Source organism: Trichomycterus rosablanca, chromosome 18, assembly GCF_030014385.1.
Source record: "Trichomycterus rosablanca isolate fTriRos1 chromosome 18, fTriRos1.hap1, whole genome shotgun sequence".
NCBI lineage: Eukaryota > Metazoa > Chordata > Actinopteri > Siluriformes > Trichomycteridae > Trichomycterus > Trichomycterus rosablanca.
This window is the reverse complement of record NC_086005.1, coordinates 15222677-15249157: the sequence shown is the minus strand read 5'-3', so window position 1 is coordinate 15249157 and position 26481 is coordinate 15222677. Positions and strand designations below refer to the sequence as shown.

The window sequence follows — 26481 nt, the reverse complement described above, 5'->3', positions numbered from 1 at the left end:
AGTGATTTGAATTTCGACAATAAACAGCTCTTATTATGACTGATTAATTCCCTCTACTGATGGAAGCGGAATGGTTGAATTACAGCCGATAAGAACTGCACAGAAATATAAATATATATTATAACGGCTCCCAGAGGCGCGACTCGGTTCCTTTTGTTCATTTTAAAGAGCCGTTCAATAGAATCGGATCGTTCGCGAACGACTCATCACTATAGGCAGCGCACGCAACCCGTGTTGACGTTGTAGCATGGGGAAAGGGGCGTGTGAGACAAATTTTGATGTTTGACGCGGCTAATGGTCTACATTTAAGTTAAGTTGCCTTTTTGTATTTTACATTTATTTCATAATATCAGTTACGTCAGAATAGTTTTGATGGCACCCCTGACGAAGCCAGACGGCACCCCAGGGTGCCGCGGCACCCCGGTTGAGAAAGGCTGCTCTAATATGTACAATGTTTCGTTTATTTAATTTTTATGTTTTACCACTGCTTTATCCTGGTCAGGGTTGCACCATCTGAGTGCCCTGGACAATAACCTGCAATAATAAAATATTTAACATATGAAGTAGCTGCTGGTCCGTCTTCATTGTACTTTTTCACTTTGTTTTTAAGTTATTATAGTTCAAATGCACTATGCGTAAGGCCCTACCTCATTCACAGCCGTGAAAAAAAAAAAGAGACGTTTCCAGTGTAATATGCAATTTCTTGTGAAATTCTAAATTGAACGTTTGTGTTTAGCGATTTAACGTTTTTCATTCGCGGAGCGTATGAAATATGAGGCGCAATATACGGCAATCAAGTTAGTGTAACAGACTTTTCTGTGGTGTAGTGTGCTGACAATGTTTGATGTATGTGTTTATGTACTAAGTGCATTTTTACCTCTTTGAAAATTCCATAACCAATGGAAAAGTGTGCTTCTCTACACGTGATCATCTCTCTGTAGTGTGTGCTTCGCCTTAAATGAACAAGCAAGTTTTATGCTCCTCATAATTTGTCTATATACAGTTTATTTTTTACTTTATAAACTCTAAAGATGCTCGGTTATATTAGCAATTGGTTAGACAAAATGTCCAAGATGTTGAAGTCTAAAGCAGCTAAAAACACTACTCGGGTAACTGAGTTTGAAAAACTACCAACTAATTATGTGGACGCAGGAAGGGGGGTGTCAAAACACGCACATTATTCAATTTGTGTGTGTTATTTAATGACTGCTGTGGTATGTGGCACTTCTCTTTAAAAAATCTGTAATATCCCGTGAATTTAGTAGGGTGCTAATTATACGTGTCAGAATACCAATCTGTTTCTCACCTGTAACGATGTCTGGAACCCAGAGAGCTGAATTTGGAAAGCTTGCTTGTCAGTGTGTTGGAGTCATTCTCTGGCATCCTGTAAACACATTTAATATTTTAATAAAACAACAGCACATACATGTATTTTATTTTCATTTTCATCAATAGCTTTATTCTGGTTAGGGTCATGGTGGGTCAACTGGAAGCAAGGCAGGAATGTCATGGACAGGGAGTCAATCCTTCTCAGGGCTTCAGCCATCCAATCACCCCCAAGCCTATCATGTCAGTGTAGACACTTGGCTGGTTGTGGATTATATTAAACATCATGAAGATTCAAACGTAGTGAATTTTGGCTATGTCTGAAGGGGGAATGACTGAAGCCCTGCAATAGATTGATGCCTTGTGCAGGGTATTCATGCCTTCTGGTGGAGTATTTCCAGTAAAACTGGACCCGCCCTGACCCTGAAAATAATATTTTAAATAAAGATAAATACTATTGTTAGCAAATACTTTTCTACTGACTGACCATGACTAACTAAAATCTGAATGCTATTGCAGCATTGTAGATACACTAAAATAAAGTAAAGTCTACAGGGATGGTTTCAAAAATGTTCATTATTATTACTAAAACACAGAGCAGGTTTTTACTGCGCAGCTAATTTTGTGCTGACATTTTCATTATGTGTAGGCTTTTAACTTGTCCGCTGCAGTGTTAAGCCATGCTCGTTTTACAGAGGTGCACTTTAATGCTTTGAATATTAATAAGGGAAAAGCACGGTAGAGTTTTCAACATTTAATTCACCTAATTAAACTTTACTTATGAACAGCTGGCCTCTGTCTTACAAGTTATGGGGAAAAAGACAAAAATAAAGGAACTGTGTTTTATGTTTTATATTTCTAGGGATTTCAGAAATGAGGTTGTGTATAATAATCTCTTAGTTTATTTATTTTACAAGCAAACAATGATTTTTTTTATTCTTTTAATGCCAAATGTATGTTAAATTACTAGTAATTCTGCTATAAATGTTTTAATTTAATTTCACAGTGGATTGTGCTTGAGTTAAGTATAAATAAACGACTCTTCGTGTTGCCACACTGATTCTTAATTGTACAATTTATGCAGCACAATCAGGATAATAATAGAAATTTATTCTAAAATAATAGATTTTGTTCTATTATTTACTAGCAGAAGCTTGCAATTTCAGGTTTTTCATTAAGTACAATACATTGTGAAGAAGGGTTTATTGCCCTCATTGCCCTGCACACATTGCAATACCAGCCTACTGTACAATAATATATAAAACTGTTACCTGGGTAAAAACACCTGGACTAGTGGATTTGGCTAACTCTGGATTCTGGAAAGCCTTCTGTGGTCGTGGTTTTTCTAACCTTGGTGGTAGAATGGGTAAAAGTGAAAGATGTAGTGGCTTTCAGCATGACAATTATACTGTATAATGTTGCTGTTCACACAAACCAATTGCTCTAATGTCCTACTTCCAATTTCTCAGCTATAAGTGCTGTTATTGGGAGTATTTTTTTAGAAACAACAGCTCAGCTGTAAAACAAAAACTCGAAAAGCAGTTGCCACTGGTCGGCTGGGCGCCATCTGGTGGGCATAATTGGCAGTGCCTGCAGCAGATACTAATTGGCCACCGTATCTGCAGGGTGGGTCTTCATACGCTGTGTAAGGACCCTGATTGGCGGAATGCAGAATGCAGGGGCGAGAAGAGGAGGGCTGTACACGTGTCGAAAGAGGCGTGTACAGCGACGTGCTCTCCTTGGATGGAATCTGGTATCTCTCAGCAGCGAAAGACAAAGTTGAGTGCGCTAAATCGGGAGGAAATGGGAAGAAAATGCATAAAAAAAAAAAAACTTGGAAAAGCTAAAAGAATAACATTTCAGAGGGCACAATTGTGTAGCACCTAAAATGTCTGTCCTTGGTAGCAACACTCCAAGCAAGTATGATGTTCCAAATTGCCAAAAGAAGCAATATCATCACAAGAACTGTTATTCAGTGGGATTCATATATCAGGTTTTTTAAAGTATCTGTACACAAGGATAAGATCGCCATGTGGAATACCAAGCATTGGCTGGAGTGGTGAAAAGCACAACATCAATGTATTCTAAAGCTGTAGCAGTAATTCTCTGCAGTGATAAATTTCATTAGAACTTGACCATCTGAGAAAGAAACTCTGGATTTGGTGGATAGTTGGCTACCACAGTGGCATGTAGAGTTCATGACGGAGGAGCACTGGCCTGGAGCTGTTTTTGATGGTTTGAATTGGGTTCTGTAGTGCAGTAATGAGAAATCGTAATGCTTGAGTGTACAATGACATTTAAAAAAATTGTGAGTTCTTACCATTATAGCAGCAGTTAAGGGAAGACCCTTGACTGTTTCAACATGACAATGGCTCTGTACACAAAGCAAAGTCTATAGTTCACAGAGTATGGTTTAGAACAGGGTTTTTCAAACCCTGGGTCGTGACCCTTGGATGGGCCACAAGCCAAAAAAATGGGTTACAGAAAATGTAAAATTGTCAAAGTAAAATGATTTCAACAGGTACATAACAAAAAAATTAACTTGTACATGAACGCCATTTTGTTGAGGCTTTATGTTATATCTTGTAAACCCCAGTGGGACCAGATTGCCACCATTTTCATTAATTAAGTATATATTGTTTTGTGTGTTTTTTTGCATTTTTTCGCAACCCCCCCCCCCCCCCCCCAATCTAGTCGTATCCAATTACCAGATTGCATTACGCTTCCTCTCTACTGATGCTGATCCCCACTTCTGATTGAGGGAGACTGTCACACGCCCCCTCCGACATGTGTACAGTAGCCTACTGCATCTTTTCACCTGCAACAGGCGAGTTCCTATGTGGATCAGCTTTGTGTACAGAGAGCCACACTCTGTGCAGGCGCCATCAATCAGCCAGCAGAGGTCGTAATTGCTTCAGTTATGAGGTCCCTCTCCGGCTTATCCCACCCTGTATGAACAACAAGCCAATCGTTGTTCATATAGCCGCCCAGCCGGATGGCCGTTGCGCCACCTGAGCGGCTATGTTTTGTTTTGATGCATTGTTTGTGTTGCCTGGGTCAAGGTTTAAATCATGGACAAAATGTGGGTCACTTTTTGTTTGAAAAAACACTGGTGTTGGAGAACCTTGCTGGCCTGCACAAAGATCTGACCTCAACTTTTGAATGGCATTTAAAATCTCATCACCTAATATGAGGGACCTCACAAATGCTCTTGTGCCTAAAACTAAGACAATCTTCTCAATCATGTTTTAAAGTCTAACAATAAGCGAGCCATAGCAGCAGCAAAGGGGGGATCAACTGCATATTAATACCCAAAGTTTTAAATTTACATTAAGGCTTTTGGTAGATGCTTTTATCCAAAGCACAGAATAACTGACACTGATACAATCCCAACAATTTGGACTTGCTCAGTGGCCAAATGGCAGTGGCAGTAACAGTGGCAGGTTTGCATTGGTAGGGATTAAACTATTGAAACTGTTTAATTGATACTCCAGTACGGTTCCTACTAAGCCACTGTAGCACTTTACCATGCACCAAGCGTTTTACCATGGTATCTCCTCAGACTAAGTCCTGCTTTAGAAAGTAATCTGATTCCAGTCTCTGTTTCCTGACACATCTGCTTTTATCTTTCCGAGCCAGCACAGTTTCACACAGGGATTACCAGTATGTGAAGAAAAAGACTGCATTAAGTACTCCCCACCAGCTAGCTTTTTTATTCTCCTAAGAACTCAACAGGATTTTTTCAAAATCAAAGTCAAATATCGATATGTCGATAGCATTAATATAGCTGTGGAAATTAAAGAATGTGTTGTTTTACAATTTGACAAATGCAAACCAAATTAGTTTTTATGTGTTTTGGTGATTTTGCTATTTATTCATCTTCATTTACTCCTTTATTCTGATTATAATTTAGAGATACACTCTGGATAAGGCAACAGTACAGCACAGGGCAACATAAATTATTAATATAATGTATATTAATGCACAATCTAAATCTAAGCAATCACTACAATCTGACGCAACAAAATGCATCCTCAATTTCTCATTATTTAGTATTTATTTAAAATTCCTTATTATTTACTAAAGTGAATCTAATCTCACAATCAATACAATTAAGTAAATGTACACAGATATTTAAAAATAGCTTCGTTAGAGTTTTTTGTATAAAGACAATAATGTCCCCTAAAAAGGAAAGGTGGTTCCCCAGGAGCTGTTCCAATGTTCTTAATCATATTGTAACACCTGGAATTCAACTTTCCTTTAGGACTGACCTAAGACTGACCCAGAACTAGTGCAGTTTACAGAAAATAAACAAGCTAACATGGTGGGTAAATTCTGGTTTTATTGCTGTTTTAGAGCCTTTGTGGCAGAAAACCCAAAACTGTCCTCCCTCTCACCATGGCTCTCTAATTTGTTTGCTAAGAGGTCAGAGTTCATAGTGCTTTCTGACCTGAAGAAGGTGTGGTGTTCCACACAGCACTTCCACAGATTCTTACACGCCGTCTTGCTTGGAGCTTCAAAAAAGAAGGACGTTTCATTGCACTGCAAAAAAAAAAACATGAAATGAATGAAATTAGAACATGGAAATTGCTCTGTTGCCACTAGAGGTCTTTTAAAAGACAAGGGAAATCATGATTAGCATGTTCTTACTAGATTGGATGTGTTCTTCAGGGAACCACCACTTTGTTTACAAAATAAATTGATGCTTAGAAGTTTGAGTGTGTGGGAATTTAGTAAAAGCTCATTTGATGCCTGATGGTTCTTTGAGTCCCAGTCCAATAATGATTTTTCTCATCAGTCCACCACACGAGGTCACACAGTTTCTCAGCTTTACAGGCTGTCATATTCCAATTTAAGGTTTCCCTTTCTCTCAGCACACATAATCATCTAACAAATATTTACATGTTAAATTATGGGATGACAAAGCCAGATTTTCTACTAATTTGTTAGGCTTTTATAAAACAACAATGATAACCTGTTATTAAATCCTGTGATAGAGGTGGGTGCACACTTATCACCGCTGTCTATGACGCTCTCTATGACGCTGTGTATGTAGAGAGCTCACTAGTTTTTGAGACGGACTCTAGTTATTAACAAGTCAGAAATGTGTTGAGCAACAAGATGTGTCCTGACATTCACATGGGCTGCACTGTAATTAGTATCCACTTTATTTAATATTTGGGTCATTCCTGGGATTGGGTGCCTTTTGGACCTTAACAATTTTTGAAAATGAAACACTGTTTTAATTTGTTTTTCATGTTTTGTTATAAAAAGGACGTGTTATACTTTTCCAAACCAATATTGGTCAAGCGAAATTAAACATGCACCTCATTTACACTGTTGCGTCCACCCTGTTACGTATTAGGTTGTAACAGGGTGGACCATAACAGGGTGGACATTCTGACATAAAATTAGCCATTAGCTAGCGAGTGAGCAAAACCATGCTAGAATAAAAGTGAATTCAGACAAAGAATTCTCTTCTTTTTAGTGTGATCATTTTTAAAATTATCAAATCGTGTTGCTTTTTCTCATATATCCCATAACAGGGTGGACATGTTATGGTTGACCATATAAGACTAAATGAAGATAAAGGATAAAATGTGGAAAAAATAACATTAAAATGAGGAGTTAGCCACTCATCTTCCACAGTTGTTTTCCCTCTAAAAAAGATTATGTGAGCTCCAGGAAATGATGTCAGTATGCAAAACAGTTCTTTTTTAAGAGACTGCAGTAAGAGTTAACATGAGAAAACCTCTGGTATCTAAGAGATAAAAACAGTATGTATATAGTCTTTTTTTTTGGGGGGGGGGGTAGAAAACATTAAGTTTAGTGTTAATTATTTCAGTTAGATGTTTAGAAATTGTATTGTTTAAAATTTTATTTAATAAATACAATGATCAGTACTGGGGACTCAAGGCCCGGGTTAACAACGACCGCCGCTGGTGCTGTTGACAAACAGGGTGCCGGTGGAAATTGTGCTACTGTTAGTCGAAGACCGCGAGGAGGGAAACGTGTCAGGAGACAGAAAGAGAGGAGGAAAGTCAAGAGTGTAGGACTGAGGATGGCAACTCTAAATGTGAGGACAATGGCAGGCAAAGGTAGAGAGCTGGCTGACATGATGCAGAGAAGGAAGGTAGATGTTTTATGTGTTCAAGAGACCAAGTGGAAGGGCAGCAAGGCTTACAGTATTGGAGCAGGGTTTAAACTGTTTTACCATGGTGTGGATAGAAAGAGAAATGGAGTAGGGGTGGTCTTGAAAGAGGAGTTAGCAAAGAACGTAGTAGAGGTGAAAAGAGTGTCAGATAGGGTGATGGGTCTGAAGGTAGAGGTAGAAAAAGAGAAGTTCTGGAAGGATCTAGATGAAGTGATAGAGAGTATTCCCAGGGAGGAGAGAGTGGTGATAGGAGCAGACCTAAATGGACATGTTGGTGAAGGAAACAGAGGAGATGAGGAAGTGATGGGTAGGTTTGGTGTCAAGGAAAGGAACCAGGAAGGACAGATGGTGGTGGATTTTGCCAAGAGGATGGAAATGGCTGTAGTCAACACTTATTTCCAAAAACGGGAGGAACATAGGGTGACCTATAAGAGTGGAGGAAGGAGTTCACAAGTAGACTACATTCTGTGTAGAAGAGGAAACCTGACGGAGATTGGGGACTGTAAGGTTGTGGCAGGGGAGAGCGTGGCCAGACAGCATCGGATGGTGGTGTGTAGAATGACTGTTGTTGTGAAGAAGAGAAAAAGTGTCAAATCAGAGAAGAAGACCAAATGGTGGAAGCTGGGGAAGGAGGAATGTGGTGAAGAGTTCAGAGAGGAGCTGTTAAAGGCTCTGGGTGGTAAGAAAGAGCTTCCAGATGACTGGGCTACTACAGCAACAGTGATTAGAGAGACAGGTAGGAAGGTACTTGGTGTGGCATCTGTACAGAGAAAAGATGATAAGGAAACCTGGTGGTGGAATAGTGAAGTGCAGGAACCGATTCAAAGGAAGAGGTTAGCCAAGAAGAAATGGGACATTGACAGGACTGACGAAAGTAGACAGGAATATAAGGAGATGAAACGTAAGGCAAAAAGAGAGGTAGCAAAGGCAAAGCAGAAGGCGTATGAGGAGTTGTATGAGAGGTTGGACACTAAGGAAGGAGAGAAGGACTTGTATAGATTGGCCAGACAGAGGAATCAGGCTGGAAAGGATGTGCAGCAGGTTAGACTTGTCAAAGATAAGAATGGTAATGTTCTAACAAGTGAGGAGAGTGTGATGGGAAGATGGAAAGAGTACTTTGAGGAGCTAATGAATGAAGAGAATGAAAGGGAAAGAAGAGTAGAGGTCATAGGAACGGTGGATCAGGAAGTAGAAAAGATCAATGAGAATGAAGTTTGGAAAGCTTTGAAGAGGATGAAGAAAGAGAAGGCAGTTGGACCTGATAACATACCAGTGGAAGTATGGAAATGTCTAGGTGAGATGGCAGTGAGGTTTCTGACTCAATTATTCAATGGCATTGTTGAGAGTGAGAAAATGCCAGAGGAATGGAGGAGAAGTGTGCTGGTGCCCATTTTTAAGAACAAGGGTGATGTACAGAGTTGTAACAACTACAGGGGAATTAAGTTGATGAGTCACACAATGAAGATCTGGGAGAGAGTTGTGGAAGCTAGACTTAGACAAGAGGTAACTATTTGTGAGCAGCAGTATGGTTTCATGCCAAGAAAGAGTACCACAGATGCCATCTTTGCTTTGAGGATGCTGATGGAGAAGTACAGAGAGGGTCAGAAAGAACTTCATTGTGTCTTTGTTGATTTAGAAAAAGCGTATGACAGAGTGCCAAGGGAGGAGCTGTGGTGTTGTATGAGGAAATCTGGAGTGGTGGAGAAGTATGTCAGACTGGTACAGGACATGTATGAGGACAGCAGGACAGTGGTGAGATGTGCTGTAGGAGTGACAGATAGCTTCAAGGTGGAGGTGGGACTACATCAAGGATCGTCTCTGAGCCCCTTCTTGTTTGCTTTGGTGATGGACCGACTAACAGATGAGGTCAGGCAGGAATCCCCATGGACTATGATGTTTGCAGATGATATTGTGATCTGTGGTGAGAACAGGGAACAGGTGGAAGATAACTTGGAGAGGTGGAGATATGCACTTGAAAGAAGAGGAATGAAAGTCAGCCGTAGCAAGACAGAGTACATGTGTGTGAATGGGAGAGAGACAGGTGGAACAGTGAGGCTACAAGGAGCAGAAGTCACAAAGGTGAAGGACTTAAAGTACTTAGGGTCGACTGTTCAGGAAAATGGGGAGTGTGGTAAAGAGGTCAAGAAGAGAGTCCAGGCAGGATGGAGTGGATGGAGAAAAGTTTCAGGAGTGATTTGTGACAAAAGGGTGACAGCAGGGGTCAAGGGAAGAGTTTACAAGACAGTGGTGAGACCAGCTATGTTGTATGGTTCGGAGACAGAGGCATTGACAAAAAGACAGGAGAAAGAACTGGAAGTGGTAGAAATGAAGATGTTGAGGTTCTCCTTGGGAGTGACAAGGATGGATAAGGTTAGGAATGAGATAATCAGAGGTACAGCACAGGTTAAACAACTAGGAGATAAAGTTAGAGAGGCCAGACTGAGATGGTTTGGACATGTCCAGAGGAGGGACAGTGGGTATATTGGTAGAATGATGTTAGATATGCAGCTGCCAGGAAAAAGACAAAGAGGAAGACCAAAGAGGAGGTATATGGATGCAGTTAGAGAGGACATGGAAGTAGTTGGGGTGAGGAAAGAGGACGCAGTGGACAGAGTGAGATGGAGGAGGATGACTCGCTGTGGCAACCCCTGAAAAGGGAAAAGCCGAAAGAAGAAGAAGAAGAAGTAGTTAATTTAGGACCACAACAGCTCTCACTGGTTCTTCCTGCTCTGCTTAATTCTTGCTTGCAAGCTCGTCTGACTTCGCCCTAAATCACTGACTTGAAATGAATAATTTATTTATGCTAATTTATTGCCAACATTTTGCTTTATAAAAATGCTAATTAACATTAATAAATGATTAATTTGAACAATAATAATAATAATAATGATTAGAGGTAAAACTCACATCTTTTCCTAGAACACGCAGCTCAAACTGTGTTTCTTTAAAAAACACCTTTGTAATTCTTGGCCTGAAACGAAAAAAGAAGATATTAAAATTTGGTAATAAAAAAGGAACTTAATATGTTATTTTGTAGGTTCTGAAAAGTACAGTTGAATGCACTAAGCACCGATCAGGCATACCATTATGACCACCTCCTTGTTTCTACACTCACTGTCCATTTTATCAGCTCCACTTACCATATAGAAGCACTTTGTAGTTCTACAATTACTGACTGTAGTCCATCTGTTTCTCTGCATGCTTTATTAGCCCCCTTTCATGCTGTTCTTCAATGGTCAGGACCCCCACAGGACCACCGCAGAGCAGGTATTATTTAGGTGGTGGATCATTCTCAGCACTGCAGTGACACTGACATGGTGGTGGTGTGTTAGTGTGTGTTGTGCTGGTATTAGTGGATAAGACACAGCAGCGCTGATGGGGTTTTCAAACACCTCACTGTCACTGCTGGACTGAGAATAGTCCACCAACCAAAAATATCCAGCCAACAGCACCCCGTGGGCAGCGTCCTGTGACCACTGATGAAAGTCTAGAAGATGACCAACTCAAACAGCAGCAATAGATGAGAGATCGTCTCTGACTTTACATCTACAAGGTGAACCGACTAGGTAGGAGTGTCTAATAGAGTGGACAGTGAGTGGACACGGTATTTAAAAACTCGAGCAGCACTGCTGTGTCTGATCCACTCATACCAGCACAACACACACTAACACACCACCACCATCACGTCATTGTCACTGCAGTGCTGAGAATGATCCACCACCTAAATAATACCTGCTCTGTAGTGGTCCTGACCATTGAAGAACAGGGTGAAAGCAGGCTAAAGAGGTATGTAGAGAAACAGATGGACTACAGTCAATGGTATGGTAAGTGGAGCTGATAAAATAGACAGTGAGTGGAGGTGGGTTTAATGTTATGGCTGATCAAGTAAAGTAACATAATGCTGTACAGTATAATTCTTGGTAACTTTACCAACCAGAAATACTTTCCAACTTGAGTTTTATTTTTGTACACTACAACTCCAATTGGTGTTAGTCCCAGAAAATATTCAGACTGTTTCTCTCCCTGAAAAGAAAAAAGTTACTTTATTTCTGCTCAATCAATGTAAATATTATAATAGCAATACAATTTTTATTCAAAAGAGTAGAGAACATAAATTCTGCTTACAAACACAGGGTGAAGATCTACTCCATACATCTCCAGTGTTTTGGCGATATTTAAATAATTCATTTCAGCTTCAGAGGGAGTCTGACCCCTGCACAGAACAAAACATAATAAACCTTCTAAAATAACACTGATCATGTGATCTGTTACTTGCCCTGTTCAGGAATCGGATACTAAAGCTGCCCTGCATATTTTCAAAAATACCACAGGCAATTTAATTCTTATAAAAAGAAGTGTGTTATTTAGTCATTCACAGAACAGTTGCAGAAATCAAAATAAATCCCAAGATTGCCATGACGTACATGTGCCTTAGGTGTATGCAAGATGCCATGGCAGCTTAGTAAAAACAAAAAGGTGCTACCATTTACCAACTGAATTCCCCATAAGGAAAGCTGGGGGTAGAATAATGAGTGGACTCAGCCATGAGCTAAAGCTCAGATAAGCTCATAAAACATTGCCCCAGCTGTAGTGAGTAACTCTTAATGAGGTGAAGGGAACACACTGATGTGTAGATTTTTTCCGATTTATAAATGTTTCCCTTTTTCTCCTAATCTAGTTGTACTAATTACTAGGGCTGGCACTGATCCGATATTGGCCCAAATCACTGGATCGGATATCGGAAGAAAAAAAACATGTAATCCGATCTGATACTGTTGCTTAATGTAAATAACACTTAATGTAAATAACACTTAATATAAATAAAACTTAATGTAAATAAGGCCATTCAGAAGTTAAAACACACTGATCTACTTAAACTTTTAGCATTTTAGCACAACAAAAAAAAACTGTTTAACGGCATGTCGTATAAAGTGTCTACAATTGAAAGATGTGGATGTCAGTCAAACGCGATATACCAATTAGAATTGACTGAGAGTTTGGTTGAGATTTTCCGTTAAAGTTCTGTCATGTTTTTAGATTATTTTATTAAAATCCAAAGTGCGGTTATTAAAAAACCCTGCTGGATTTTGAAGAGGACGTCTGTGGCTAAACGGGAAACAGTGTAGTTTGTTTTATTAAATAACACTAATGGATTAAATTCTGTTGAGGATGTGAGAGATCTCCAAGCCGGGACAAGATAAATACATTTGTTTATTACGTTTGTTTCATTTTTATTGTTTATAAATAATATTTTGTATTATTTATTTTAGAATATTTTCACTGCCTCTTCAAGGTGTAGACTTGAGAGTTGACAGATCTAGAATTTTAAATTGAAATTATAATTTATTTGTTAAATACAGATAAAGTTGCACTTTAAATTTGATTTTAAATGTTTGTACGGTGCTGTTAAACAAGCCAAAAATGTTGCTAAATGTTCTGTGTGTAAAAGTGAAAATAAAAACAGCAGTTTTGTGTAAGTGTGATGTTGTAGGTTCTGTATTTATTCCTGTAGAATATTTGTTTCACAGTCTGAGCATTGTTATTTAGATAGCTAGTTTAACCATGGTGCATTGAGACATGTATTATTAGGAGAAATGACGGTATCGGATTGGTATCGGTATCGGCAAATACTCAATTTGCAGTGTCGGTATCTGTATCGGACATAAAAAAGTGGTATCAAGTCAGCCCTACTAATTACACTTTTAAATCTATTTTCCACTGCTGCAAGCCCGTACACTGAGTACCAAATGCATGCCCTATCTGTTCTTTTCATTTGCATGAGGCAGGTTTACACAGGGATCAGTATCTCATATGGAGAGTCATGCACTACTCCCCTTTATCCCCCGTCTCTGTGCAATTGCCATTGACCAGCTAGCAGAGGCCATAACTGCAGCAGTAAGAAAGCAGAGAAATCCCTTCGGCCCTCCCACCCAGCAGCATTAGTCAATCATTAAACTAAATATATTTAAAAAGAAAAATAGACATGCATATAGTACAACATTATGATCATTCACACCTCGTGTATATTATAACAAAGGTTGTATTAATAGGTTTTGTTTGTGCCTATACACCTGGAACCTTTTCTAATCAAGCCAACTAACAATAAAGTACTTAAAGGAATTTTTTTTTAAATTTAACTTTAAAACAAACTGGGACTACACAGTAAACACACAAGTAAACAGCCAGTCGACAAAACAATCAAAACACATAGCACAATGTATCTGGACTGTTTTATGATCCCCTGGAGTATCTTTATGAAATATTATGGAATATTTGGGTATAAATATAAAACTCATCACATTAGGCTGCACAAGGAGCAGAGGAGAGACGATGCTTCAGCCAGCAAGCTGGTGATCTTAATCACCATGCTTAAAATGTTTTATGCTTAAAATGTTGTTAGAAATGGTTAATGCTAGAAAGATAATATTCACTGTCTGATGCACGAATCATGTTTTTAATAGAATTATTTTGCTTTCTCATTGGTAAGATCTTACTACTATTGGAAAGTGGACAGCAAGAATTTTAAACACACCAATTTTAAATTGAGCAGTGCACACTTGAGTGCCTGTCACGGACATGATAACACTGAGATTAGATGCTGAAAGAGAGGTAAACCGGAACAGGAAAAACGAGCTACAGAGCAGACATAAAGGTACGCTAAATGCTCTGTTATAAAGTGTTTTATTTATGCTGTATCAAAGAATGCAGTGTGAATTTCCCTTCTGTCAGCAGCCTGCTGGAGGCAATGAGAGACTGGGTGGAGTAAGAGATGATTGCAGATGCCCTGTCATAAATGCCCTGTTATTTACTGCAGGGAAACTGCTGTTTGTGCCCCTTTCATTTAACTATAAAAAAAAGATTGGGATTTGTTCTCTGTTGGAAAAAATAATAAATGCACAGCCTGACTCTCAGCTATCTACTGACTTGAAATGAAATAGAGGAGACCAGGGTGTGAGGCTGGGACATGATTCCTAGGCTCATTCTTGCATATAATGGTTTTTATCCCTTTCTTTTATTAATTTGAACCCTGACATTCTCATTTCTTTGCATGGTCTTCATTGCCCTAACCATGACTTCTTTAGCTCTTTGTTTTTCCTTCGCATTCTTTGTTCTAACAGACCTCAGCCAGAGCTTATAGAGTATCACTTAGTCCATCACTGAGACACAGAGCGAACAAAAATCAATCCCCTCTGACCGATTTCTCATCTTCCTCAGCAGATTAACTCCTAACAGCAGCTCAAGAGCTAGAAACACACTGGTAATGAATCGAAACTGAAGGCAATTTAGAGAGCTGAAGAGGAAGCTTAAGTACCTACTGCGCAACAGATGTGACAGCCATAAATCACAAACACACACACACACACACACACAAACACACACACAGTGACTCTCAGAAGAACTAAAGACTGAAATCATCTGGTCTAAAAAATGTCTCACCAAGTTGCTACCTGTATGCATTACTGACAGAGCGCGTAATAGGAAGGTACAAGTTAAGACTCCCAACACTTTATGCCAAATGTGTACATGTGTTTTACAATACCTTGATGTACCTGTCATGCATGTTCTCGAATCCCCATTTGACATTTTGTGAAACATACCCACTTATTTAAAGAGCAAAGTTATCTAATGTAATAACAGCCAGTTATTTCACCCCTGTAGAATATAAATCCATCTCACATACCATTAATTTCTGTCACCTTAACATTTTACAGGGAAACTTGTACCATAATCTAGGATAATTCCTGAACAACTGCAAAACAATTGTTAAAATAGATCAATCTGCAAGCCGCTCAGGTGGCGCAGCGGTAAAAAGACACGCTGCAACCAGAGCTGGATTCTGAGTACATCGTTTCGAATCCAGCTCTGCCTCCCTGGTTCGAGGCTGGGCGGCTGTATGAGCAACGATTGGCCGGTTGCTCAGTTGGGGGGTGGGACAAAGAACCGGATGTGGGTCTCTCTCTGTCAGAATGCGATTACGACCTCTTCCGGCTGATTAGAGGCGCCTGCACAAGAGATGAGGAAGAGTGCCCTTAGGGTGTGTCTCTCCGCATGCAACGCTAGGTGGAGCCGAACTCATCAATGTGTGGGTGGCAAAAATGCAACCGGCTGCTGCTCATGTTTCGGAGGGGATATGGGTTAGCTTCGATCTCCTCGGTCAGGGCAGGGTTCGGCATAGACAGAGAGGAAGCACGAATTGGATGCGCTAAAGGGGGAGAAAAAGGAAAAAAAAAAAAGATTAATCTGCAAAAAGTTCAATCCAATTCTGATGTTCCAATTCTGATGTTCTAAGGTTCCACTGACCCACAGAAAGAGCCATTATCTTTAAATGAAACCCCCCCCCCAAAACATTTGGTACATTTTGGAAATACAGACATACACCGATCAGGCATAACATTATGACCACATTCCTAACTGACTGGTCTGCGGCTATGCACCCCATACACAACAAACTGTGATGCACTGAGTATTCTGACAACTTTCTATCAGAACCAGCATTAACTTCTTCAGTAATTTGAGCTACAGTAGCTCGTCTGTTGGATCGGACCACACGGGCCAGCCTTCTCTCCACACGTGCATCAATGAGACATGGCCGCCAATGACCCTGTCACCGGTTTACCACTGTTCCTTCCTTGGATCACTTCTGATAGATACTGACCACTGCAGGAACACCCCACAAGAGCTGCAGATTTGGAGATGCTCTGACCCAGTTGTCTAGCCATCACAATTTGGCCCTTGTCAAACTCACTCAAATCCTTACGCTCTTGCTTCTAACACATCAACTTTGAGGATAAAATGTTCACTTGCTGCCTAATATATCCCACCCACTAACAGGTGCCGTGCCTGGTCGGTGTATTTAGCCAATGTCAGCATTTGGAACTTCACAATGTGAAAGGAACTGTACGAAAATTGAATCATGGGATCACAGATAGGATTGCTTCTAAACAAGACCAAAAATCAGTTTGACATTTGCAAACAAAAAACATCTGGATGATTCCCAACATTTCTATGTTCATCAACAGACAGCACTGTCATTAGGGACAATGGTAGCCTAGTGGGTAGAGCTTTGGACTGTCAATTGAAAGGTTTAGAGTTGAAATCCCAGCTCTGCCATGCAGTCACTGTTGGGCCCTTGAGCAAGGCCCTTAACGCTCTCGGCTCCAGGGGTGCCGTACAATGTCTGACCCTGCGCTCTGACCCCGGCTTCTAAACAAGCTGGGATGTGCTAAGAAAGAATTTCATTGTACTGTACACCTGTATATGTATATATGACAGATAAAGGCATTCTATAATGTGTATTATACAACAGGTAGTTCCGACCTTACAATCTGATTGGTTGAGAAGCGTTCTAACTGTGCTGATATTCGTGACAACAGCACGGTCTTTTCACACCACAATGGTATTACTCCGCTGACGCGTTGCCAGTAACGACAAGCTTCATGCACACAAACGCGCACGCAGGCAACACAGCCTTTTTTTTCCGGTCGCGTTTTAAATCCGTTATCTGATATACAATCTAGCGCACTGTGTAGGGAACATAACCAATTGTCTAATTCACTATCTAGTGCACTATGTAGGGAACATATATCCATGATCTGATACACAATCTAGTGCACTATTTAGGGAACATTAATGTGTTTGTAACGCGAACAGTTAGTTAAGCCAGTTAGCAGCTCCTAGTAGTTCTGTTTTCATCCATAGCCTTTGGTGTGTGCGAGAGGTTTTTTTATTTCTTTTTTTCCCTTCGGAGGTTCTTGCTTTCTTCTTCTTCTTGTTCTTACCTCCCTGAAATGAGTTTTTGCAACTTGGGATGTCTGCTTTGAAGTGTTAAACTTTATATTCGTTGTGGAACTACTTTTTGGCGGATGGTATTGTCAATATTAAAGCATATTTAATATGAAATTCAGGGCTTCTTTGATTTATTTTCTTTCTTTATTTTGTAAAAACTGTTGTATAAAAGCAATAGAACACTCGAGGTCGTGTGTTATCGCGAATAACATCACGGCTGTGATTTGGTCGCAGGCACGAACCGAAGGTGACCTCTCGTGTTCTATTGCTTAAGTTTATATCAACAGTTAAACATGTGAGTGGTGGTGCTTTGCTTTATTAATTGCTCAATTGCTCAAATTGTATTCATTCGTAATTGTAAGTCACATTGGATAAAAAAATATCTGCTGAGTGTAAATGTACATATTAAGACCAGGACTACTTGACATTCTTGACATAACGCTGAATTCAGCTTACTATCAAAAGACAATTAAGAAGAATGTAATACTGTCTGCTTATCAGCTGAAATGTAATTGTGTTATACAGCAGGTCAGTGATCCCAAAAATGAAACAGAATTAAAGTCCTGACCCAGTAGATTGCAGTCAGACCTGAAACAAGAAGCTGTGTGATATCACCAGAAATTAGATTTGAAGCAGTTCTGCAAAGACGAGTGGGCTGCACTTTCTCGGTAGCAATATAGAAGACAAGTATTAAATCACAGAACATGTTTTGCTGTGGATTCAAGTGGTGCAATCAGTTACCTAAAAATAAGTTGAGTTTAAGGGCATGTGCCTCTCACAAAGGTATTATGGGTGTTGTAAACTTTGCCCTATAAATAAATTAAGTTGTTTTACAGGATGTGTTGTTAAGTCACTCCCAAGTGTGTTTCTTCTTACAGCTACTGCTGTAGGTTAAGAAACATGGCATCAGAAGAAATACTTGATATCTTAATCTATAAGAAAAGATTTCCAGTTACTGACATTTCTGTTTTTCTCACCCTCTCTCTCTCTTCCTCTCTCTCACACACACGTGTGTAAAAGCTGTTATTAGAATCTAATCAATCTATATTCTTAACACCAAAGCTGTGCAGAGCAAAATCCCATTATGCACACTGCTCACAGAAATGTAACTACCTCTGAGTTCCCTAAAGTGCATTCCCTACTCAGAAATGCCTGATTGAAATGAGCCGTCAATGAGCAGGTTCAGCAGGTGTGTTCCTTCCATGACAGGAGTTGGAAAGCCCATAAAAAGGTCAAACCTCCAAAGTATTCATGCACCAACACTATAAATCATTTGTGTAAGAAAATTCCACCCAGCTTTAACCCTCATGCTTGGTGTAATACTGTATAATTAATGTATTTTATGACTTTATAGAAATAGAGTTGTAAAATGTATTTATTTATCTTCATTAACATTCCATTACGGTTTAAGACTATGTTAAACTGTCATTTTAAAATTTAAGAAGAAGAATACCCATTTTGTGCTTTTTAAATATATTGTTTGTTTGTTTATTTGGTTACATTCATGACAGGAAACGGTGCTCATTACACAAGGTTCATCAGTTCACGAGGTTATATCGAACACAGTCATGGACAATTTAGTATCTCCAATTCACCTCACTTGCATGTCTTTGGACTGTGGGAGGAAACCAGAGCACCCGGAGGAAACCCACACGGACACGGGGAGAACATGCAAACTCCACACAGAAAGGACCCGGACCGCCCCCCCTGGGGATCGAACCCAGGACCTTCTTGCTGTGAGGCGACAGTGCTACCCACTTAGCCACCGTGCCGCCCCTTTTACATATATAAAAGTATTCAGCGCTTTGGTGGTGCAGTGGTCTGTTACAGGTGCCGTTTTACGGGGGGGTTTGTGGATGGGGGTAGAAGGTATTTCTACTCTGCGCCCAGTGTGTCCTGGTGGAACTGGACCCACCATGACTTTGGCCAAGATAAATGGGTTAATGAATCTAATCATGTCTGTGTAAATGCCCGACAGCACTGATGAGATTCGAACCTGGATCTCAGCGGTGGTGGGCTAGCACAGGAGGCTGCACCTCCTGAGTGTGATTATTTCAGTTCTGTCATTTATTATTCAAGCTTCTGATCAGGGTTGCCAGATATGTGACATAACCTCCATAGAATAAGCAGCTCAATAGATAAGCAATTTTAATACCACATTAATTTCTGAATCGTTTCAGAAACTCTGCACTGACTGATTATAAGGGACATGACGATAATGTTGACATTGTGTTGTGTTTATCTGTTGGTAAGCAGCGAGTAAGTGCATGTCACTGCCTGAGGCTCGCATTATTGTGGCTCAGTACAAAATAAAGATGTCAGGATTTAGAAATATGAATTATAAATTTTCCTGTGTACTTAGGTGACCCGTGCTGACTGTACAACACCCTTGGGGGCCTAGAAAGACTCCAGGCTAGCATACACCTTCTCCAACATGTCTGAAGCCATTAGGCTTCTTATTACAGAGAGCCTTGGCACATATGAAGGAACATGCTACCTCCTCCATATTCTTCCACGAACAACTGACGACACCTCGATCAGACAAGAGTCACAATGGCAAGTAAGTCATTCGGCCCTTCCTTCTACAGACATGACCAATGAATATATATTTTACTTCATTCTGTACTGCCGTAGTGTATGTGCATCAGTAATCTAAGGCCATATTAAAATATATATATGCTGCTATTAAATAAAAACTACTTTTCACTTAGATGTGAGGAAGTAATATAATAATAACAATAATATTAATAATAATTTATATAGCATAGGCACTAGTGTGGCACAACAGTCTATTATACTAGCCACCATGCTCTCAGCTCGTCGGGCATCCATATAGTCATGACTGGCTATGTCTGGAGGGGGATGGCTAAAGCCCTGTGTCCTGTCAAGGGTATTCCTGTCCTGCACCCATGATAATGAAGCTGAACGACACTTTACAACAGTTACAACATTAAAAAATTGTATTTGTATTTGTAAAGAGTATTTGTATAATTAGTATATACCTTTATAGAATGCCTTTATTTGTCATATGTACATTAACAGGTGTACAGTACAACAAAATTCTTTCTTTGCCTATCCCAGCTTGTTTGGAAGCTGGGGTCAGGGCGCAGGGTCAAGAGCAGAGAGGGTTAAGGGCTTCGCTCAAGAGCCCAACTGTGGCTGCATGGCAGAGCTGGGATTCAAACTCTCAACTTTGTATCGGTATCTGCATCGACAGATATGCACATAAGAAATTTTGGATGTTGGCATCAGCCCAGAATTCCCATAATCGCAGAATCAATAGATTTTATCAAAGCGCTTATCACAAAAAAAGCAATTATTAGAATCTTTCTCCTTTACAGAATATATTCTGTTAGGAAAAAGATTAACCTGACTTCATGTGTTGTCTTACATAAGAGTTTTGTGAATCTGCTCAATAGCCTCCTCCAGGTCTTCTTTCTGGTCTGGAACAAATCGATACTCTGACACATAGCCTGGCACATGCTTGTAGGGGTCGTAATCACCAAGCTCAGCTGGAAAAGGAAAAAAGTGAATGTAAATGACTGAGAGAAATCAGTTACATGGTCAAAAATGACACACATTTAGCATAAGCATGTCAACAGCAACTCCAAAGAACAGTTTTCATAAAAAAACTGAAGCTTTCTCTGTTTCCGGTGTGAACAATTTTTGATCCGGTTTGATTTGGTCATACCAAACACACCCCCTACCAACACATGTAGTATTGTGTATAGAGTATTGTGTATAGAGAGTGATGCACTGATCACTATTATTCTCTCTGCAAGCACTTTCAACCAGTCGGCAGAGGCTGCAATTGCAGCAGTAATGAGGAATCCCTTCAGCCCTCCCACCCAAAGACACAGCCAATCGTGTCTATGTAGGTGCCCTGCCAGCTGATAGCAGAGCTGAGATTTAAACTCGAGAGCTCGGAATCTCAGTGGTGGTGGGCTGGTGCATTAGGCCGCTGAGCCACCCGAGTGCCCATCTAGGTTGTATTTTTGCTTAGTTTTCCCAGGTTGGACTTTGGACACACTGCAGCCTAAAATGAGAATAAACCAGATGCTTGTTCAATAAAATTTTGTCCTTTCAATTTACACTATACATATGCTTATATGCTATTTGAATTTGAACTTACAATATCCCTGTTACCTTTGTGCCATTTGGGATCTTCTTTTTGTGTTTTTGGGCATGTAGAAATTATATACACACCTACTGCTCTAAGATACGCCTGAGGAAAAGATCTGAACTTTACATGACCTGGAGGCTGTTATTATGCTTTGAACTGTGCATGCCACTGAAGAATATGTTTATCAGGGAATTATGTAAACACTGCTTTACACTATATGGATAAAAGTGTGTCAACATCTGACCAAGCATTCCAAGCCATTCAGTCAAAAGAGAATTTGAAATGTCAGGAACTCATGGCGGGTTAGCAGGCCAGGCTCACAACTGACTTTTTGAGTATCCCAGAGGTGTTCAGTGGGTTAATGTCCAAACTAGTCAAACTAGTTTATGCTGGAACAGAACAGGGCCTTTCCCATACTGTTGCCATAAAGTTGAAAGCATATAATTTATATTAAGTTTATACACCCAATAGCAATAGGCTCAAACTACTGATCTAAGTAATTAGGAGTGTCCAAATACTTTTGGCAATATAGTGCATATACAGATTTTAAAAAATGACCCCTGTTAGCTCATTATTCCTTGAATGTTAAACTTTGCAGAAGGCAAAAAGTGTTTAGTATTCATACTCACATTGAATAGCCAGAGCTGCCATCTGTGTACTGACATTCAAGGGACATGGAAGTCGTCCCTGCAGCACATCCTGCTTCACCTGGAGAAAGAACTGGTACCTGACACAAGACAATCACACCATATATGACTGACAACATACTTAAAAACATTATAAAACCTATACAGCATGTTAATAAGCCACTGCATTTGATTAATAAACACAATTAGCCATAAAACGTGGACCATACACATTACATTCAAATGGATCATATAGTAAATTATTTTATTTTACACTTTAGGCTACTGTAGCATCACAAATTACTTAAAAAAAGCACCTTGTAATTTCTTCTTTTAGTTTACAAGGATCCACAGCATAAAATTTAACGCCGAAATAAAGGGTGTATGGTGAACCAGCTGCAAAGAGAACAGAAAAAAAACACAGGCAATTTTGGAAACATCAGTGGTGTGCATAACAAATCCAGTGCAGTATTAATAAAGATTAAGAGGGCACTGTAAACAATGGCCTCTCTTTTTTATTTTATTAACAGCTTTATCCTCGTCAGGGTTGTGGAAGGCCACCTGGACACAAGGCAGGAATACCCTTCACAGGGTATTAATCCATCGCAGGGCTTTGGCCGAATTCCCCCCCAGACATAGCTACTCAGCTCTGTGTAGAACCCGGACCTCAGCGGTGGTGAGCTAGCGGAACAGATTGTGTTCATGTTCATCCTAAATGTGTTTTCCCATCATTAGACCTAAAAGCTGCAATATGTTTCCTTGGAAGGACATTTTATAACAGCTCAGAATGCTTAAAGCTTTCAATGGTGAACAGAGCACCAGTAGTTTCTAAGCTACCTATCAAACAATAGGTCACGTAGTTAACATGCAGTAGTAATATACTTAAAAGTATAGTGTGGATTAATGTGCCAAAGTCGCAAGACATTAATGGCCTACCATGTTTCTATTAAACTTCATGACCATAACTACTTCATAAGTGCAAAAAACTATGTTTTATTCCCCCAAAATAAGCTTATTATAGAATGAAAGTTAATCCGACACACTGTAGTTATTATTAAGCTTATATTATTACGTTGACAGTAGTTATCCATGAAATACTGGTTTAATCTGGATGCAAAACTGGATCATTTGTGCTCTCTTTTGTACGATGTTTATACTTACTTGTAATTAGATCTTTATGTTCAGCAAGGGTTTTTGTTGAATCCAACCAGTACTGCAAAAAGATAATATGTATTCAAATGAATCCATACTGATTTTAAAACACAACATAGTAACAGAACAGATTGAGCCTCGTTACTGAGTCACCAGGTGTAGCCCCGCATCTGCAAGAATTGAAAATCAATCCAAATTGCCAGATGCTTAGCCAAAGTAAAATCAAAGTAAAAAAAAAAAAAGTAGCGGCCAAAACATCCACCGGCTGCAACGGAGAAACCAGACAGAAAAAGGGATAGCATATAAATGAAAGCCGGATGTTACAATATAGCAAACTGCCAACCAAGTTCTTGAAAAAAGAGTAAAGAAAGAAAACCCAGAATAAGCTGGGTACAACAATGAATGAGAGGCACCCTACTAACTAGTGTAGCCAGTGCACAGTGTAGGTCCAAATGTGGGGCCAGCTTTGAAAAAGGGCCGTCCTGCCACCTCTGGGGCAGCTTGCTCCACCAGACACCCGAAAACACTGCAACACCGGCTTAGTTCCCAGAAAGAGATATAAGTGTACTGGCCTTTAATACCAGCAGAAAGCATCACAGTTTCAGAAAAAGAGCAGATTGCCAACAAAGGAGCTGGCATATCTGGAGTGAATTAACACTCAAAAAGCCACAGGTAAGTGTCAGTTAAGAGGAACGGACAAATCAATCATCTGATCCTCCTTGCCCCCTCTACTTGCAATATTTGGGAAGGTAGATGGACATGATTTCATAACTCTGCCATGGCACTGATTAGAACATTAACTAACACTGACGTAAGGATGCTTTTTCTTTCTTTATTTCCCCACTTTTTTGTATTTCAACCTTTTCTCCAAATGATTCATTTCTAGTCCACAATTCCACTGTCCCATGTGACAAACCCACACCATTCAGAAAAGCCTTGGCTTGTAGCAAAATGTAGCATTTTAAAATCCCTATCACCCTGTTGAAGTGAATGTTTTTTTCATTGTAACTACTGGTAAATAAGAGCTGGGGTAAGTGTTCCAAACATTATTTATCAATAATGTTTAGTTCTGCTACAATTTTAACAAAAATCAGACTTGCAAATACAGTGCAAATATGCCATTGTAATAACATTGTAAATTTACTCATAGAGGTTTATGAAACACTGATGCTGACTTTGAGTCACTGATAGATGTTCAGTCACGCAAGCAGATGCCTAATATAAGGTCTTGTATAACTGGGACTGTATTACATCTCATTAAAAATTCTGTGTAAAAGTCATTACTGCCTCCATCAATAAAACATGAGCATGAGCAGCTTATGGCATGTGGCTTAGAAATTACAACTCCTGATGTGTTTAAATCTACAGTATATTAGATTTGCTTAACATGACACATTTCACTGATGCTACTTTACTTAACGTGTCAGATTAAATGTATTTAATCAGTGAATTTCATCATTTTAGCAGCAGTTGTAAAAACAATGTGACTAAATGACTAAACAATGTAACAGTAAATGTTTTCCTCTTGAAGGATTTTTTTTCAGTAAGCACAGGGTCAGCCAAGACAACATGGTGTGATTAGTGTAAGCTGATTCCTAGGATTTTAGCTATGGCGTAATTGCGATTTCAGAATTAATTCCAGTTTTGGCTGCTTTATAAAGGCTGTCACCAATCCACGGCAGAGCCTAAGCCACCCCTTGCTCCAGACACAGCCAATCATGTCTGTTCGTAGACAGCTGGGAATTTAAATCATGAATTCAAACAGTAATAGGCAAGGTAACGTACCACTGCGCCATCCAAGTGCCCAGTTATATTTCTACATTGTTATGAAATGCCTGAGAATTAGCCAATAAAAGATATTACACATCCAGTTTTTTTTTTTATACAGGTTGCCTGAATAAGCTTTTTATTTTAATGCATTTTCTCCCCATTTTCCTCCCAATTTAGCACGTCACTATACACGCCCCTTTAGACACGTGCACACTGCTCAGCCTTCCTCTTATCGCCATGCATTCCGCACAGGCGTCTCTTCCGCCAATCAGGGTCCTTACACAGTGTATGAAGTCCCACCCACCCACACATAGTCCGGCCCCCACCCTGCAGATACGGTGGCCAATTAGTATCTGCTGCAGGCACTGCCAATTATGCCCGCTAGATGGCGCCCAGCCGACCGGTGGCAACACAGAGTTTCGAACCGGGGAGTTTAGAAACTTGGTGCTGGTGTGCAAGCGGAATATCCCGCAGCACCACCTGGGTAAATAAGTTTTTTTATCTTTGCTGCAGGCTCTTTTTTTTGTGTTAGTGGACGAATGCATAGCACATTCATTTATTCTTTTAGAACAAAGTATTAGAGAATTAAAATGCTTCAAATTGGGTAATTAATAATCAAAAACAAGTATGTAGTTATAAATAGGGATGTAACGTGTGCTCATGCCTAGTGGCACCTAAATCACTGCAACAAGATAAAGCAATTAGTAGGGATGTAATGATACCAGTTGCCAGTTGGGGGGGCAGGGGGTGCAGGTGCACTGGGGCCCATGGCAGGGGGGGCCCCTCCACGACTTGAACTCAACCACCCACCTCACTGCCCCCCCATTGGCTGCACGTATTATGCATGTATTATGGCAAGCCAAACAGGAAATATATAGCAAATACTGATATATATGGAATAAAACTGATATATATATATATATATATATATATATATATATATATATATATATATATATATATGAAATTTGTTTAGGGGGCCAAAAAATTTTTTTGCACTGGGGCCCATGAGCTTCTAGTTATGCCACTGAATGATACACAATACCCACAATGCGATGCGATTCACCATACTGGGTTCACGATACGATTTTTTCATGATTTTTTAAACAAAATGAAATTGAAGACAAATTATTATTATATTATTATGTTTCCTTTTATTATTATTATAAGTACTGTATTTGTGCTTATCTTTTATTTATCTAAATAAGTCAAAGTCAAAGTCAAGTCAAAATTGCTTTATTGTCAAAAACTGCAATATGTACAGGACATACAGAGGATTGAAATTTCGTTACTCTCTGACCCATGGTGCAACATTACACATTAATTAACAATAAACCTATAATAAAAGAATAAAAATTGAATAAGAATAAACATATGAATAAACACACTCTGAAGCGCAAAATATATACACTGACAAATATGAAACTATAGAGGTAAAAATGACCACCTGAAGAATTATAAAGAATTATAAAAAAAAAAAAAAAAAAAAAAATTGAAGTTCCATAAATAAAAAGGCATTTAAAGTGGCAGTGCAGATTATGAAG

The 26481-nt window shown here is 39.5% G+C and overlaps 1 protein-coding gene across 1 annotated transcript in view; it reads right to left on the bottom strand.

The window, feature by feature from the left end:
• epb41l4a (erythrocyte membrane protein band 4.1 like 4A) overlaps nt 1-26481 on the bottom strand; it is a 74437-nt gene that overhangs the window by 12253 nt on the left and 35703 nt on the right. The window contains exons 3-11 of the mRNA XM_063013990.1: nt 23177-23228; nt 22333-22411; nt 22019-22116; nt 20658-20778; nt 11606-11693; nt 11415-11503; nt 10388-10451; nt 5777-5868; nt 1307-1384 (exon numbers count right to left, since the gene is read on the bottom strand). Coding sequence (XP_062870060.1) covers nt 1307-1384; nt 5777-5868; nt 10388-10451; nt 11415-11503; nt 11606-11693; nt 20658-20778; nt 22019-22116; nt 22333-22411; nt 23177-23228 — 761 coding nt within the window. The remainder of the gene's footprint in view (nt 1-1306; nt 1385-5776; nt 5869-10387; nt 10452-11414; nt 11504-11605; nt 11694-20657; nt 20779-22018; nt 22117-22332; nt 22412-23176; nt 23229-26481) is intronic.